Source organism: Plasmodium chabaudi, assembly GCF_900002335.3.
Source record: "Plasmodium chabaudi chabaudi strain AS genome assembly, chromosome: 3".
Classification (NCBI taxonomy): Eukaryota; Apicomplexa; class Aconoidasida; order Haemosporida; family Plasmodiidae; genus Plasmodium; species Plasmodium chabaudi.
This window is the reverse complement of record NC_030103.2, coordinates 268155-284522: the sequence shown is the minus strand read 5'-3', so window position 1 is coordinate 284522 and position 16368 is coordinate 268155. Positions and strand designations below refer to the sequence as shown.

General features: G+C 23.7%; 5 protein-coding genes across 5 annotated transcripts; 1 reads left to right on the top strand and 4 right to left on the bottom strand.

Annotated features, from left to right (window-relative positions):
* Nucleotides 1-1238: 1238 nt before the first annotated feature.
* On the bottom strand, nucleotides 1239-8072 carry PCHAS_0308200 (6-cysteine protein P230p, putative; the record flags this gene model as incomplete). The annotated part of the gene is made up of 1 exon (XM_016799696.1): nucleotides 1239-8072. One exon carries the CDS (start codon nucleotides 8070-8072, stop codon nucleotides 1239-1241), a length of 6834 nt encoding a protein of 2277 aa, XP_016653183.1.
* A 1061-nt stretch (nucleotides 8073-9133) lies between these two features.
* Nucleotides 9134-9790, bottom strand: PCHAS_0308100 (conserved Plasmodium protein, unknown function; the record flags this gene model as incomplete). The annotated part of the gene is made up of 1 exon (XM_733712.2): nucleotides 9134-9790. One exon carries the CDS (start codon nucleotides 9788-9790, stop codon nucleotides 9134-9136), a length of 657 nt encoding a protein of 218 aa, XP_738805.2.
* An 850-nt stretch (nucleotides 9791-10640) lies between these two features.
* PCHAS_0308000 (conserved Plasmodium protein, unknown function) lies at nucleotides 10641-12122 on the top strand (the record flags this gene model as incomplete). Its single annotated transcript, XM_737053.1, has 7 exons — nucleotides 10641-10725; nucleotides 10919-11036; nucleotides 11126-11206; nucleotides 11372-11526; nucleotides 11633-11745; nucleotides 11838-11902; nucleotides 12071-12122. 7 exons carry the CDS (start codon nucleotides 10641-10643, stop codon nucleotides 12120-12122), a joined length of 669 nt encoding a protein of 222 aa, XP_742146.1.
* A 452-nt stretch (nucleotides 12123-12574) lies between these two features.
* PCHAS_0307900 (ribosome-recycling factor, putative) lies at nucleotides 12575-13786 on the bottom strand (the record flags this gene model as incomplete). Its single annotated transcript, XM_737052.2, has 1 exon — nucleotides 12575-13786. One exon carries the CDS (start codon nucleotides 13784-13786, stop codon nucleotides 12575-12577), a length of 1212 nt encoding a protein of 403 aa, XP_742145.2.
* A 931-nt stretch (nucleotides 13787-14717) lies between these two features.
* On the bottom strand, nucleotides 14718-15330 carry PCHAS_0307800 (acyl carrier protein, putative; the record flags this gene model as incomplete). The annotated part of the gene is made up of 3 exons (XM_016799680.1): nucleotides 14718-14870; nucleotides 14979-15184; nucleotides 15270-15330. The coding sequence occupies 3 exons, from the start codon at nucleotides 15328-15330 to the stop codon at nucleotides 14718-14720; spliced, it is 420 nt and encodes a 139-aa protein (XP_016653182.1).
* Between the last annotated feature and the right edge of the window lie 1038 nt (nucleotides 15331-16368).

Below are 16368 nucleotides of genomic sequence, written 5' to 3'. Positions count from 1 at the left end.
AGATTCTTATTTTCATTTGTATGTTTTTACTTTGAATTTTACGTTTCGAATTTGTTTCTTTTTTGTATCGTGCACACATGTTTACATCATTATATGGATAGTTATCTAAGCTATGATAAAAATAGAAGTCTACTAAATATATTGTAGCATCGCGCTTTATTTATGTATGCGAATTTTATTTAATAAATTTTGGATTTAAAAACGTAGAGAAAATATAGATAGATAATGACAAAGGGAGAAAAAATATATAAATTCCTATTTACACTTTTTATTTATTTTTCCATTTTATAATTAATAATTTAAAACCAGTTTTATTAAATCATATATAACTACATTGCACATGTGTATCTTTTCTCAAATGTGCGATTCATCGTTTTTTTTTTACACTTGTCTATATTTTTTATATAAAAAATTGAGAAGTGCTTAGGTTATTTTTATAGTTTGGAACTGTTAAAAAATTAAATTAATACATTTTTTAAATTACATTTTTACGATGCTTCTTATTTTATGGATATATTATGAGATAAATAATGTATAGACACTTATGTTTATTTTATTATTTTGAAAAAGTTCGTAAAATAATATGCATGTATAGCTATATATCTTGAATTAAAAAAAGGGAAGCAAAATAATTTTTGTTATATACATGCATCTATTGCGATATATTAGTGGATCATAAAAAACAAAATGAGACCCTATTTTTATAGAGAAAAAGACAAAATTTTTCAACTTATTTTTTCTTTCCATTATGGCTATCATAATTTATCATAAGTTAAAAATGTATTCTTTTCAAAAAATATATGCTAAATGTTTATGTAAAATATGGATTGATTCCATAAATTTATGGGTTCTATCAGAGTTGGTAATATAAATTAGATGCAACTTATACTAGTGTAATATCACTGTGAAATAAGCAGACAGAGTGAAAGTTACGAAAAATATGTAAGACACGTGTGCATGAGTAAGGATAGGTCAAAATAAAATAATTTCTGAACGAAACGAAAAAAACTAGATGTAGAACCGACTGAAATATTTAAAGCACCAATATAAAGACTCATTTTGTCGAAAATTAGAATCACAAAAAAATCAGATAATACAAAAAAATATATGCATATATGTGCTCTAATATTAAAAAGTGAATAAAATATTATAACAATAATATACATAAAAAAAAAAAACACATGTATGCAAAACGAAAACAACATTAAATCAAAAAAGGTTGTCTATGTTTATAAAAATTAAAATTTTTTTCCAATCAGATAATTCAAAAAATTCATATTTTTATATTTTATAAATGGCTTATTTATAGTCATTTTTGGAGTTCCTAATATATATGATTTATAAATTAATTTGATAGTAACTTCTTTATAATTTCCATTATTATTTTCAAAACATTTACAAATAAAGCTATCTGAATAAACCTTTTTTATTTGTATAAAAGATAATGTAGGTTTTCCATTTTTTTGATAAAGAAATGTATTTTTATATTCTATTAATGCATTTCTTTTATATATTTTATTATTTTTTATAACACTTTCAAAACAATCTGAAGGATACATTTTTGTATTATGAGGACAAGCCAATCCAACAATAGAATCATCTTCGATATTTATTTCACAAACATAATTCGATTGTAATTGATCCCATTTTTTGCTAAACACAAAATAAGAAGAATAAGCTCCAACAAAATCACATCCCATAATTTTTAAAGAATTTGGTTGAACATTAATTTTAACCGTAGCTGTTTTACCTCTCCTACTTTGATTTAATGTTAATGAATTATCACAAGTTATAAAAAATTGTGCTTTATTTAATAAAAGAGGTGAAAAATATATTGTACTTGAATATGTATTTTCATTTATTTCTGATATATAATTAACATATGAAATAACATCATTTATATTTTTTACAATATATTTTTCACTTTCATTTATTTTTTGATTTATATATGCTTTATCTGCATCTTCAATAGTTGCTTTGGGTTTTTTGGACTTAATTGAAATAATTATTTTATTTCCCAAGTTGTCATACTCTACTTTTTTAATCTCTTCCTTAATAATGTCGCTTGTTTTTTCATCTTCCTCCTCTTCCTCATCAATATCATCATCCTCCTTGTTTGATATTCCTTTTTTGTTTTTTTCTTCTTCAAGCTTACTTTTTTTGGTGATTCCTTTAAATTTTTCGATAATCATTTTATCAAAGCGCTCTAAATTTAGTAATGATAAATTTGTTCTTGCTCCTATTTCCTTATTTTTTACTAATACATATTCAAAAAAGTTTTCTGGACTTATTTTGGATTGCTTGAATTGATCATTATTTCTTAAAGGGCATACAATTTTTATAGTACTGAATTCTGATGCGGTTACAGTAATTTCATATACTTTTTTTGTTCGAAGTGGGTTCAGAATATTACCATCATCATATTCTTCTTGACCAATGGGATCATTGCTTTTATATTTTTCAACAGATGCGGAACCTTCTTGGGAGCTCAATCGTAGTCTGTTCAATTGTGGTGATTCATTTGTATCGAGATTTACAGCTGCATCTGATTGCTTGCTTGATTCATATGTTTTGTCTGAAAGGATCAAAATTGGGTTCTCATTTTCAGATGTAATGCTCAGGTCTCCAGAAGAAAAATCATAAAAATAGTGTTGCCTTTGATATGCATATATATTATGAGTAACTTCTTTTTTAAACCAGTTATTTAAATCTTCACCAATGATATTTATTTGTATGATCCCAACTTGGATTGAATTTATCGAATTACATGAACAAAATATTTTATGCGATTTATTGATTCTTTTTGGTAATATAATATATGTTGGAGTATAATTATGTTTATACATTTCATTTTTAAATATTTTAACACCATATAATAGATTATCTAATTTATGTGTTTCAAGTTCTTTATCTGTTCCTTCAATTTGTACATATTCAAAACAGTTTTCAGGAGTTGTAATAAAATTATAAGGACAACTTAAACCAACTACATCATTTTCTATAGCCTCTATATCACAATAAACTGTTTTGCCTTCAATCAAGTCTACTTCAAATACAAATGAATTATTTTTATATGCCATCGATGTTAGATGTTTATTTGTTTCTTCTAAAGAGTTTACATCAAATGACTTATCAATAAAATGACATCCTAATATTTTTTTATCGTTTTTTTTTATAAATATAGATGCAGTACCCATAATTCTTTTGGATTCATCTTTCTCTAAATATTCACATGAAAAAACAATATTTTTTGAAGATTCAGAATATGGAGAAATAATCAATTCTAATGACCCTTGTTCAAAAAAAGATGATTTTTTATTTTTATTTATTAAGAGAGATCCAAATAAAACTTTATTTAATTTTTCCACCATTTTATTTTCATTAAGTCCTAGATTAGATCGATATGTAAAATTTTCAAACTTAACTCCATCAATAATTGTATTTGTTGAATCAAAATAATCCTGACTGTTTACATCTGTATTACCTCTATTTTTTGGTGGACATTTGATCACAAATTTATCAAATGGATTCAAATCAATATTACATCTAAATGATATTAATTGATTAACATATTTTGTAATATTAAATGGGTTCTCTTCAAATTCTTTAATTTTTTGTTTTAAATATTCTATATATTGCTTTTTCATAATTTCTTTTTTTAATTTTAGATTCAAATTATAATGGTTATATTCTTCATGTTCATATTTTTTAACCATTTGTAAATATCTTTTTAGTATCTCTTCAATGTTAATATTTTTTCTTTGTAAAATTGAATAATGGTTTTCAGTAAAATCACAAACATAAGTATCGTTTAAATAGTATGGAACTACATCTATGTAGGAAACTTGTTTATTTTTATATTTGGGTTTTGAACCTAGATATTCATAATTTTTAATATATATTGTTCCTACATTTTGGGTTTTATAATTTTCACATGTACAATAAAAATCAAACTCTTTTTTAGTGATCTTTGAAATTATCAAAAAGGTTGATGAATTATTTATAAAATAATCTGCATCTATAACTTTTATTTCGTTAAATATATTTTCTATATTTTCTGTTGTTTCTTCATCCATATTACTTTTTATATACACATTTCTAAAACAATTTTTAGGATTAATCTTACCCGTTGGACAATTTAAACTAACTACTATATCTTCTTTTAATTCTATTTCACAAAATTCATTTTGTTTTTCTAAATCATAAACATGAGAATAATAGAATGTTTTTTTAGGATTACCTGAAAAATCACATCCATAAAATTTATTTTTTGTTGTATTTTGAGAAACCCTTATCACTGTAATACCTTTTTTACCTTTCTTATTATCAATTATTGTCTTACTATTATCACAATATATTTTTAATATTAATAAATTTTCTACAATTAATGGAGTAACAAAACTGAAATGTCCTTTTTCTTTAAACATTTTATTTTTGTCTAATATAATAACACCTGGTAGTATGTCCTCTAACTTTTCTTTTTTATCTAGATGCATTACTTCATCATTTTCTGGTATGTATTCTATATTTTTATATTTCTCTAATTCTTCGGGTTCTATATTTCTATTATCTAGATGTAGATTATTTTGGTGACTACTTCTTGATCTTAGATTCGTATCTATTGCTGTGTTTATATCAAAAATATCATCATCATTTTTTATAATTTTTGGACATTTAACTTGAACCATATTTAGATTTTGTTCTAGATGTATATAACATGAATCAATTATATCTTTTTCATCCACGGGTTCAAGAGAATTCGATTTTTTTGTAAAATCACAAATATGTTTTTTTCTATAAATTGGGGTTGCTTTTTTATTTAAAAATTCATATCCAACTAAAAAATTCGATACATCTGCATAATTCGTTTTTTGAATTCCTGAATTATTTTTATTAGAAATGTTGAATTCAATTGTTATTTTATTTTGTTGAGTCAATGGTGTTCCATCTATGTTACTAACTATATCTTTATCATTACAGTAGCACGTTAATTTTGAATATCCTAAATATGTCTGCGATATTTTTAGATAGGATAATCCTTTATTATCTGAAAATACTTCAAAATCAGGATCCACATTTTTTATATTTACTAATTCATTTGATTCTGTATACATTTGAGAAAAACAATTATTTGGTGATAAAAATAATCCATTTTGAGCTGGACATTGGATACCAAAATATTCTAAACTTCCATCACTTTCGAATTTACATTCTACATTAGAACCCATTTTTATACTCTCTTTTAAAAAGCTATTTTGAGGTACATTTTTATAAAAATAACATCCATCTATTTTAGTGCCTCCTTTTCTTACATGTACAGTCATTATACCATTATTCCCAATATTTAAATTCTTTTTAGTGTTACTATTTATGCATAAAAATTCGAGTGTTTCATTTGTTTCTATATGTGGAGGTAATTGAAAAATAAAGAACCCATTAGATATACTATTATCTTTTCCTACATATTTTTTAAATAAAATATTTGTTTCATCATTTTCATTAGGAGTTATAGATGCATCATAAATACCATGTTCATTTTTTTCTATTTTGCTTATTTGTTCAATAACCTGATCTGAAACAATAACACCAGGTATAATATCTTCTATGTTGGATACACTTTGCATATTTTTGTCTATTACATATGATGGTGCATTTTTTGGAATATGATATAACATTGAATAGATGTTTCTTTTTCGAAGTCTGATTCTTAATTCAGCTTTTATTTCTTCTTTATGCATTTCCTTTGACAATTTTGAAATTTCATTTTCATTTTCTACATCTACTAAATTGGTTGGACAATGTAATGCTACATATTCTAACGGTTTTGGAAACACATTACAAACATAATTTACTGGATTCTCTGTTACAGGTGATAATATATTATCTGGTGTTGCAAAATCACATAGATGTGTTTTATATGGATGTACAATATTCGATTTATGATTCACCATTGGAAGATCATTATAATCATATATTTCATCTTCATTGACATATTTTACTAAAACAGTTTTTACAATTTTTTCTGTTTCATTATCTACACAGTGACATTCAAATTGATATGGTTTTGTTAATGTGTAATTAAAACCAGCTAACGCATATTCTGGATTTTCAAATGAATAAGTAATAATATTTTGAGTATTCATTTTATTGGCATTATTTGGGTATCCTTTTTCATATACTTCCATAAAACATTTCTCAGGCATTTTTTTTGTATTTTCGGGACATCTAAAACCGAAGCTTGTATTTGATTTTGCAATTATTTTACATGAATCTCCTTCAGTATAAGCATTTAAATAATTATATAATTTCCCTTTTCTAAAATCACAAAATGAAACTGGTCTGTCTTTTAAATCTGTTCGAACATGTAATAAAATAGTTGCTTTTTTGTAACTTGTACTACCATCTGTTACACCACATTCTATTGTTAATGGATATGATCCATGATTTATAAATGAAGTCATTAAAAATTTAAAACCTTTAAATTGTTGATTTATTTCTGGTATATCTATATCTTTTGTATTAAAAAATAAATCTGTAAAATTACTTATATGAAACACGTTGTTTAAATATTTTATTGTATTAGCTGGCTCTTGACCATATACAACTTGTTTATCTTGTATCTCTTCACAATTATACATAAATAAACTAAATTCATTTATTGTTTTTTCACATATTTGAATTTCACCTTTTGTACTTAAATTATAATCAAAATTGCAAATTTGATAAGGTATATCATTAAAATATTTAATTGTTTGACTATCATCATCAACTATTTTTAAACGATAATCAGATGTTCCCATTCCATCACCAAATGTAATAGTTTTTTTTTTCTGAGTTTGTATATTAATTATATTACATGAAAATTTGTATTCATAATCTGCAAAATCTTGTGATAAAAAGAAAAATCTTAATTTATAATTTTTTCTGTCTAGGTTTATACATTTTGAATAATGGAATTCTACTTCTAAATATATTCTTTTATCATCTTCATATACACTTTTAAAACAATTTGGTGGATCTAATTCATATCCTTCTAATTTTATTCCAACAACTTTTTCTAAATATCCTTCAAATTCATATGTGTCTTTTTCATCACTAATAATTTCTTCAAAGTATGGTTTATCATTTTTATCAGTACTTACCCCTAATATTTTATTATAAGTTTTATGTACTCTAATTCGAATAATAACGAAATCTTCGAATTTGTAACTATCATTTGCATCTATATTTGCGCAGGTAATTATAAGATCATTTGTTTTCGCGCTATATGGTGGAATTAAAAATTCTACCATACCAGTTGATAACTTATTATCTAATCCCCAATTATTTATTTCAGGATAAAATATAACAGGATATGAACTATCTGTTGATATTATTTCTTGATTATCATCAAGAATATCTTGCATTGCAGTCGATGGTCTAGTTATAACATGACTATAATGTATAGAGGGTTTCGAACAAATTATAACTACTCGATGTAGTTGTTCTTTAGGTGTTATAAAAATTTCAGGACTTTTTAATTTCACTTCATCTTCTTTAACAAAATATTCATGTAAATTAACAACTGTTTCATTCTTTTGTCCTCTAGTAACATATGGTTTTAATTCATGAGTATCTTCCCTTATAGATAATTTTCTAGCGGTATTTATTTTGAAATCGTTCATAGTATAATATTTAGGGTATGGTAAAATACAATTATTTTGGTATACATATTTCATATCATGCATACAGTAAGGATCATTATTAGGTTCTCTATGTTTATGCCATTCATCCCATTGTATATCTTTTATTAAAAATTCATAAAAGGTTTTTACATATTTTTGTATAATAGGAAATATATCTAAAAATCGGATTGAATTTTTTTCATTTTGGCTAGTTCCATATTTTATAGGTTCAGAAATATATTCTTTTTCAATTTCATAATATGATGGTCCTTCATTTTTCTTAACATTTTCACTACCCGTTTTTTGAAACGTATTTTTTACGAAATTATTAACATATTCATAATTTACTAATACTAAGATAAATATACCATAAATAAAAAAATAAAATAAAATTTTTTTTTTCCCCATAATATTTATTGGGCATCAGCTATCCCTCTTTTTGTAACTTCATATATGTAATGATAATATACTTGTGTCTACTTTTATTTTTTTAATATCATTCATTAAATTTTTCTTTTTCTATATTTAGATAAAACTCCATATGTGCATTCTTTCGTATTTATAAAATTATGTTGTTAATTCTTTGTCTGGGTTGAAGGACATTATGTTTTCACTTATGTGTGATTTATTTATTTTACGATTTCAAATTTGTATTTTTTTTTTGTGACTATTTTATTTCCCTTTTTCAAAACGAGCAAATCGAAAATGCCTATATATTTTTATTATAATAAATTTCAAATATTATAAATCTAAAAAAAATCATCTATTTAGAGAGAGTTGACATATTATGCACATCAATAAACCTTGCGTGTGCATATATATTTCATATGAATGGAAATATTACAAAATTAAACCCAGATTTTCCTGTCTTTTCATAAGTCGATGCACCCCTAATCACAATTTACTAACCATTTTGGGGACGCCATTGCAAAATTAAGTTAAACTTAATTAGGATTATAAAGATTATTGATGAGGGCTTTCATAAAAAGAGAAAAAATAAAAATGTCTATAGATACATATCACAAAGGAATAACCGTTTTTTCCTTTTTCATAATTATTAAATTTATAATAAATGGCATTTTAATACAAATCTTATGATATAGATTTAAAAGAAATATATGCTTTATTTTTTGTGTGTGTATTTATACCCTTAATACATATAACTAATAAGAGTATAAAAATATGCACACTTCCTTTGGAATTATAGTTAAGTCATATAAAAAATTAAGCATGTATGTGTTAGACAAAAAATTACATAAACATATTTAAATTTGGTGAAAGAAATTTCGGTTTTTTATTATGGCATTCCTTTCTTTGAAAGAAAAAAATGTAAAAAAAAATAAAAAAAATTAATAAAATATTCAAAAAAAATATATAATTTTATATTTTCATATAAGTTAGAATATGGCTTCTTCTCCTTTTTGATGATTTATTTTTCGCAATTCTTATCACTAAGTGATGATTAAGAGTTACGATTCTTCTGATTGTTGTGGATTCTCAGTAAGGTGTTTTGAAAAGGATAGAGACAATAAAAATATAGTTATATAGATCCAGTATTTCCTCAAAAATGATTTTGGTTCTTCTTTATTTTTCCCTCCTTCATTTCCTTTAGGCTTATTTTTATTCATATTATCATCGGTTTGTATTTTATTAATATTGATTGGTAAAGAAACTGATAAAACCTTGATTGCAAGTAAATCAGAGAATACTTTTATATTTTTATCATTGGCTTTATCATAGGTTCGATAGTTTAACACATATGGCATATAATTATTATCTAAGCCTATTAATAAAATAAAATTTTCTGGATCTTGTATTTTCTTTCTATCAATATATGTTTGTATACAATTCTGGGGGTCAGATTTATAGCACAATTGAAATAAAGCATAGTCATAATTTTTCTCTTTTAACTTTTTGATAAGCTTATTTTTTTCATTTATATAAGTGTTGGATGTGTTATATATTTGGTTTTTATCTAATACAAATGCTCCTATGTTATTCCATTTTATATTATCATTATTATCTGAGTAGGAATTTATTTTATAATTTATTTGAATTATATTTTTATGTGACAATACACAATTTAAGAACAATAGATGAAAAAAAATAAAAGCTCGTATTATCATTTTCCCCTACCCTTTTATCGTTAACTATTTTATACAAAAAAAATATATATTATATATATCATCGATTTGAAATGTTTTTTTGTTTGGTAGAATGATGTTAAAAAATTTATGTGAAACTATAAAAAATCACAAAAACGGAAAAAAAATTGGGTAAATATAATTATGGGAAAACAATATCCAAAAAATGTTGTGGGGACTATATAACACTTATACATACATTTCTTAATGTTAATAAATTTATGAATGTATGTTAATAAAATAATAAAATTTACATTAACTGTTCAGAAAAAAATACATTGAAAACATGATGGAAAAAAAAAAATATGTACAATACATGTGGATGTATTAAAATATATATACGCATAACATGAATGCTATAAATTTTACCTGTACTGTTCATAAAAAGGTGGCAATCTCAGTTTAAAAAAAAACAAAATAAAATATTAAAAATAAAATTGTATTATTGACAATAATAATACATATTAATTATTATAATAGCAGTAAAAAACAGCTATTTTTATGTATTATTTTATCAGTATATATATGATCGTAGCTTTTCTAAATTGTTATATATTTAATTTATGGCATAAAATTTACGTGTAAATGATTATACATTTGTCAGTTATAGCCTCTTAACATACAATGAAAATAAAACATGCTTTCCTATATTTTTAAATTATACATGTTAGGAAATGTTTGAAGTTATAGACTTTTTTCCTCTGTCACCATAACATATATAAATGCGCATGCAAATTAAACATGTGAAAATATTCCATAGAATAAAAAATAATAAAAAGTTGTTTGTGTATTTTATTTTTATTATTTTTCAATTAATTAATAAAGGTATAACATGGCCCAAAACCCATGGCAAATTACAAAATTAAAAGAACTAAGAACAAGCAAGTTGGAAAAGATTATTAATAAGTTCCAAGAAGGTATTATTTCGCCCATTATATAAAAAGCACACCATGTATATGTATACATATATTACATTTGCCCCCTACACATATGCATACATACATATCAATTTTACAAACACTATGCATGTGATTTGTTTGAGTTCTACACATACAGTTTTATTGTATAAATAGTTATTATATATAATGTGTAAATTTGTTGAATTCTCAGAGAATAACCACTTAATGCATATACCCAAATTTAAACACATAACAAATTCTTTAAGTACAATACAAGAAGATTCAGAATTGATAATTAATAAAAAAACATTTAATGTTGCACATATATGGTAATTTTAATATGCATATTATGTGTATATATTTTTTTGCATTTTTTATCGCTCAATATTATGTAATATTTTTATTTTCACCTGTACAGCTGTGTAGCACAATTACACCCGATGCACATAAACAATGTAAGGGATGGCATAGCAATTTATTTATCCAATTTTATGCTGAAGTAAGTTGAAAAAAAAGACAGATTGTGCTCAACGAGTTAGCAGAAAAAAATAATGAAACAGCTGCTCGGATATATGAAATGTATAACGTGATAATATATCCTGCGTATGCATATTGACAATGGTATTATATCGTTATATTGCTACTTGCCATATTTCTTGCTCAGGATAAATCATGATATCGAAGGGTTCAGCGTATGCTTTAACGCCATAAAGTTAAAAGAGAAGGAACCTATGACACTAAATCATGACCCTACCGTTATGTTTTTAAAAATAAGCTTTAAGCTTTTAATTATAGTTTTAAAGGAAAATTATAAAATAAGTAACAAAAAAATATGAACAGATAATACATTTATTTTATGTTATATTATGAGACAATGTTGTAATTAATATAATGGATGCACCAATTTTTTTTTAATACTTTATAGAAGTAAAAATAAATAACATAGAACCATCAAATATACGTATGGGCATTTTTGGACTTATTGAAGCAATGATAACTGATGAAAATTTTAAAGACTTTTGTTATGAAGGAAAAAGTGTAATTAAAAAAAAAAGTTGTATATTTCTTTTTCCCTTTTTCTTCTGATTTTTTTTTAATAATTTTTGATCTTATTTTACATAATTTTTTAGAATACATTTGTTAAAAATAATACGGTTTATTCGATGAATGATATCATAAGTTTTACCATAAGAAAGTAAGTTTATTGAGCCAAATTAATATTTTGATGTTTTATATATAACTTATATTTTGTTTTGCTAGCCCTACTATTTTTTGTATATATATCTGGAAATAATTCCAATTTTATGCCCTACACTTTGAAATATTCTCACATGCATACCCATGTTTATTATTTCTTTTCTAGGGTTACTCATGCAGATAATGGCACAAATGTGAAGCTCCTTGGATATGTTTAATGTTGTAATAAATTTTTTATTTTCATTCCTTTTTTTAGTTGACCCCAATATATGTTCTTATACATGCATAGTGAATTAATGTGTATGCACATAATTGCAAACATATGGCGTCCTGTCTATATTTTTGTATAGGCACACGCATATTCATATATGCATGCCTTAATTTGTCACCTTTTTTTAATAACTTAAAAAATAAAACGAAAAAAATATAAAATTCAAAATATAAAATTCAAAATATAAAATTTAAAATATAAAATATAAAATATAAAATTTTAAATACAAAATACGATTTAGCATATTCTAAGCATTGACCATGAAGAGGCCAAAATAAAGGGGAAAAGAGAAAAAAGCGAAAAAGGCAAAAAATCAAAAGTGCAATGTATGTACTTGGAGGCATGATAACAGCCAGAGAAGGGATGCATACTATCCGTTAGACAAAATAAAAGCAAAAATTATATCGCCTCATTGAATATTTTTTCAATGCTTTTTTTTGTCTGATCATGTAAGCTTTGGATATGGTTTTTTTGTTTAAAATAAATATCCTTTCCAATATAATTTTTAATTTTTTCTAGTTTGGTCATAAATTTTTTTCGAACATTTCTTAGAGTTATTTTTGATTCTTCGATTTTATCTTTAATTTTATTTTTAATTTCATTTTTTAAATGCTCAGACAAAGGTGGTATAACAGCATATACTGATTTATCTTTTATATAAAATTTTAGTTCATTATATTCTTTAATAAAATGTTGATAAATAAAATTAACAAAATAAGGATCATATGGAGTTATAATAAATAAGTTTTCTTTTTTTTTTATATGGCATATATGATTTATTGTATATATTTGTTCGTTTATTTTTACTTTCTCATTTTCAAACATCGCACTAGAAACATTATTTAAATTAAATCTGTATGATTCTTTTTTTATATATTCATAAACTTTATTCATTTTTTCAGAACATAATTTACTTAAGTTTCCAAACTCTTCTTCTGTAATGACTATTTCTTCTTCCTCCTCCTCCTCCTCCTCATCAGCAGCATCTTCAGCTTCTTCAGCTTCTTCTGTTTCATCTGTTTGTTCAGGTGTAGAACCATCCTCTTCATCTTGATCCATAATGTTATTTAATTTTTTCTTTTTTATACTACAATTTTTTAGTGTCAATGTTTCATTATTTTTTTTTTTAATTTCTTCTTTAATACTTTTAGAAATTTGTTTATTTGTTTTTTTTTCGTTTTCCTCATCCTCGTCCATTTCTATATCTTCATCATCTTCGTCATAATTTATTTCACTACCTTTCCCTTTTTCATTTTTATTTATTTGGCTCCATTTTGCTGATGTTTTAGTTTTTAAAGTTTGTTCTAAACTCGAATTTTCAATATGATTTTTATTTTTTTTTTTATGACCATACAGCAAATATGGATTATTTCTTTTGTTTTTACTCTCTTCTTTGTTATAATATTTTATTTTATTGTAATTTTTTAAAAAATGTCTGTTTTTTATATTATGTTTGTCTCCTAAAAAAAAGCTAGGATATTTATGTTGTGATGTTTCAAATAAATTCTCGTTAATCTGTCTTTTCAAATGCACACACTTAATTCCAGTTGTAATACTCAAAATAATAAAACCGAAATAAAAAGCAAAGCCAAAGGCATGTTTTTGCAGCATTTTATTATTTTTTAAGTATCATTTTTGATATTAAACATGTTGAGAAGGCAAATAATTTCGCATTATATGCATATGCTTTATAAAGCCTTATTTTGATTAGTAACAAAAAAAAATATTTCAACAAATTGGTTAAATTTTATACTGCCAACTTTTTAGGGACTAGCTATATATTCCCATTTTTTTTTTTTTTTACATCATTCTGTGGTTTATTAATAAATACTTATTTTTTTTAATAAAATATTTATATAATAATTAGCTTTTAAAGCAATAAAATTTGATGGCATATCAATAAACATAATATAATATCTTTGTCATTTTGTAAGTTACTATATAAGAATGTAAAAAGGGAAATAAAAACAGAATGAAATAACAAATTATTTTAAGATATTATATTTAGGAGAGTGTAACAAAATTTGTTTTAAAATTTAATGGGTATCTCTATCCATATATATATGTGCATATATAGGTAATATATTTTTCTCTTTTTTTTTAATCTACTCTCAAAAATATATCCTTTTTCAATGGGAAAAAAATATTAGTAAATTTATTTTTTTTTATCACTTTTGTTGTTAAGGTTGCATACCAGATTATATGCATATTACATTCTTTTTCATTCATAAAAAAAAGTAAAAAAAATAATAGCAATAACAATAGCAATAAACTAAGACAAAGTATGATAAAATAATAACAAAATAAAAAAAACGTATAAAAATAAAATTGGGAAAACTGTTATTTTTCTTTTATCAATCATTATATATATGTAAATAGCATTTTGTTAATAAATGTGTTTTTAAAAAAAAAAATTAAATATATAAAAATACAGCAACAGTTGCAATTTTTATTGTGCCTTGGAAATAGGCGGTACATATACATTTGGAAAAAGCTGTTCCTCCATCAAATTTTCAAATTTTACTAAATATTTATGCACACATTATGCATCCGGCTTTTTATTTTTTTCTATAAAACTTATAGCATCCTCAACTGTATTAATTTTTAAAGCATCTTGATCTGAAATCGTAATTTTAAAATGCTCTTCTAAGGCCATTATTAATTCAACTTGATCTAAGCTATCAGCTCCTAAGTCCTACAAACGTAGAAAATAAAAATAAAAAATATAAAATGAAAAAAATATGCACGTACATATTTATATGAACAAGACATATTTTTTTGTACTTTTTTTTTTTTTTCTTACTTTAGTAAAACTTGAAGTTGGCTCTATTTTATCCTCTTCAACTGATAATTGCTTTGATATTATACTTTTAACTTCATCAAATGTACTATTCAAAGAAGTTTTTGATTTTCTTTTTTCCAAAAAATTGTCACTATTTCTAAAGTTTGATTTTCCACTTCGTCTACTAGCTATTTGCAATGAGACATGGTTGTTCATATTTTTAAAGGCTAAATAAAAAAAAAAATAAAATATCATAATATAATGTAGTAATACGAATATATGTACATGCATGTATTATTTATGTGTGCATACCGTTTACATAGTATAGGAAAAATATGGAAAGTAAAATGATCTTCATTTTGTGAAACAGCATTAAAATGATGTTATTTTTTTTCGTTATTTATTTAGTTGTATAGTTATATTGCTTGGTTTAAGAGGTTATATATATTTTTTTCTCGGATTTTATTATTTTTGTTCTGATAATTTTCTCGATATATTTTTCAATATGTTATATTTGCTACTTCAAAATGTGTAGGGATATTATATTTCATATACAAATTTGGAAAATAAAATATATACATGTTCATATAAAAAAAAAATATAGCGATGGTTGTATTAAAAACTTAGAAAGAGAGGGGAGAATAAATTATAAACCTTGGAAATATTTATATATTAATATGTATTTTTAATTTTTTTTATTTCTAAAACAATCATTTGTAACTGCTGGAAGAGTGAAGAGGAAAATACACTTCTAAATTTTTCACAAAAAAAAACTTTAAAAAAAATTAAATAGAATGCTTTGTGATATGTTAAAAAATAACAATAATAAATAAAGAGTATATTAATTATTTTTTTTTTCTAGATCTATATAAAAAATGAAAATTAATAATTATATATCAAAATATGTTGTGGGGAAGAACAAAAAAATAAAATTAACTGCATGCTAGTTCATATAAATTATATAAGCATATATATTATTATTATTTGTTTGCATTCCGTTTTGATTGCAATATTATATAAAATAGTTGCCATTGGTATAGGGTGAAGTATTTCTTCTTTTCTTAAAATATGGATAGATAAATAAATGCATATATTATATACCTATGAAAATACGATATAAAATTGACAAATGAACCATCTCTGAAATATATATTAGTTGAATTAACTTGGAGTTACATAAGTCAGGTGCTCATACGTATGAAGTTTCGAAACAATATTAATGTAAACACATAGAGCGATGAAATGTGATCGGAATTTGTACATAGGCATTTATTAGTTCGATTGTATTTTGTATATTGGTTTTTATTTTACGCACATATGGGGTAACACAACATTTAAACCATATGAAAATTATAATATGCCCCAATATTATATATATTCATTTTGCTATATTTTTTTCATAGAAATTTGT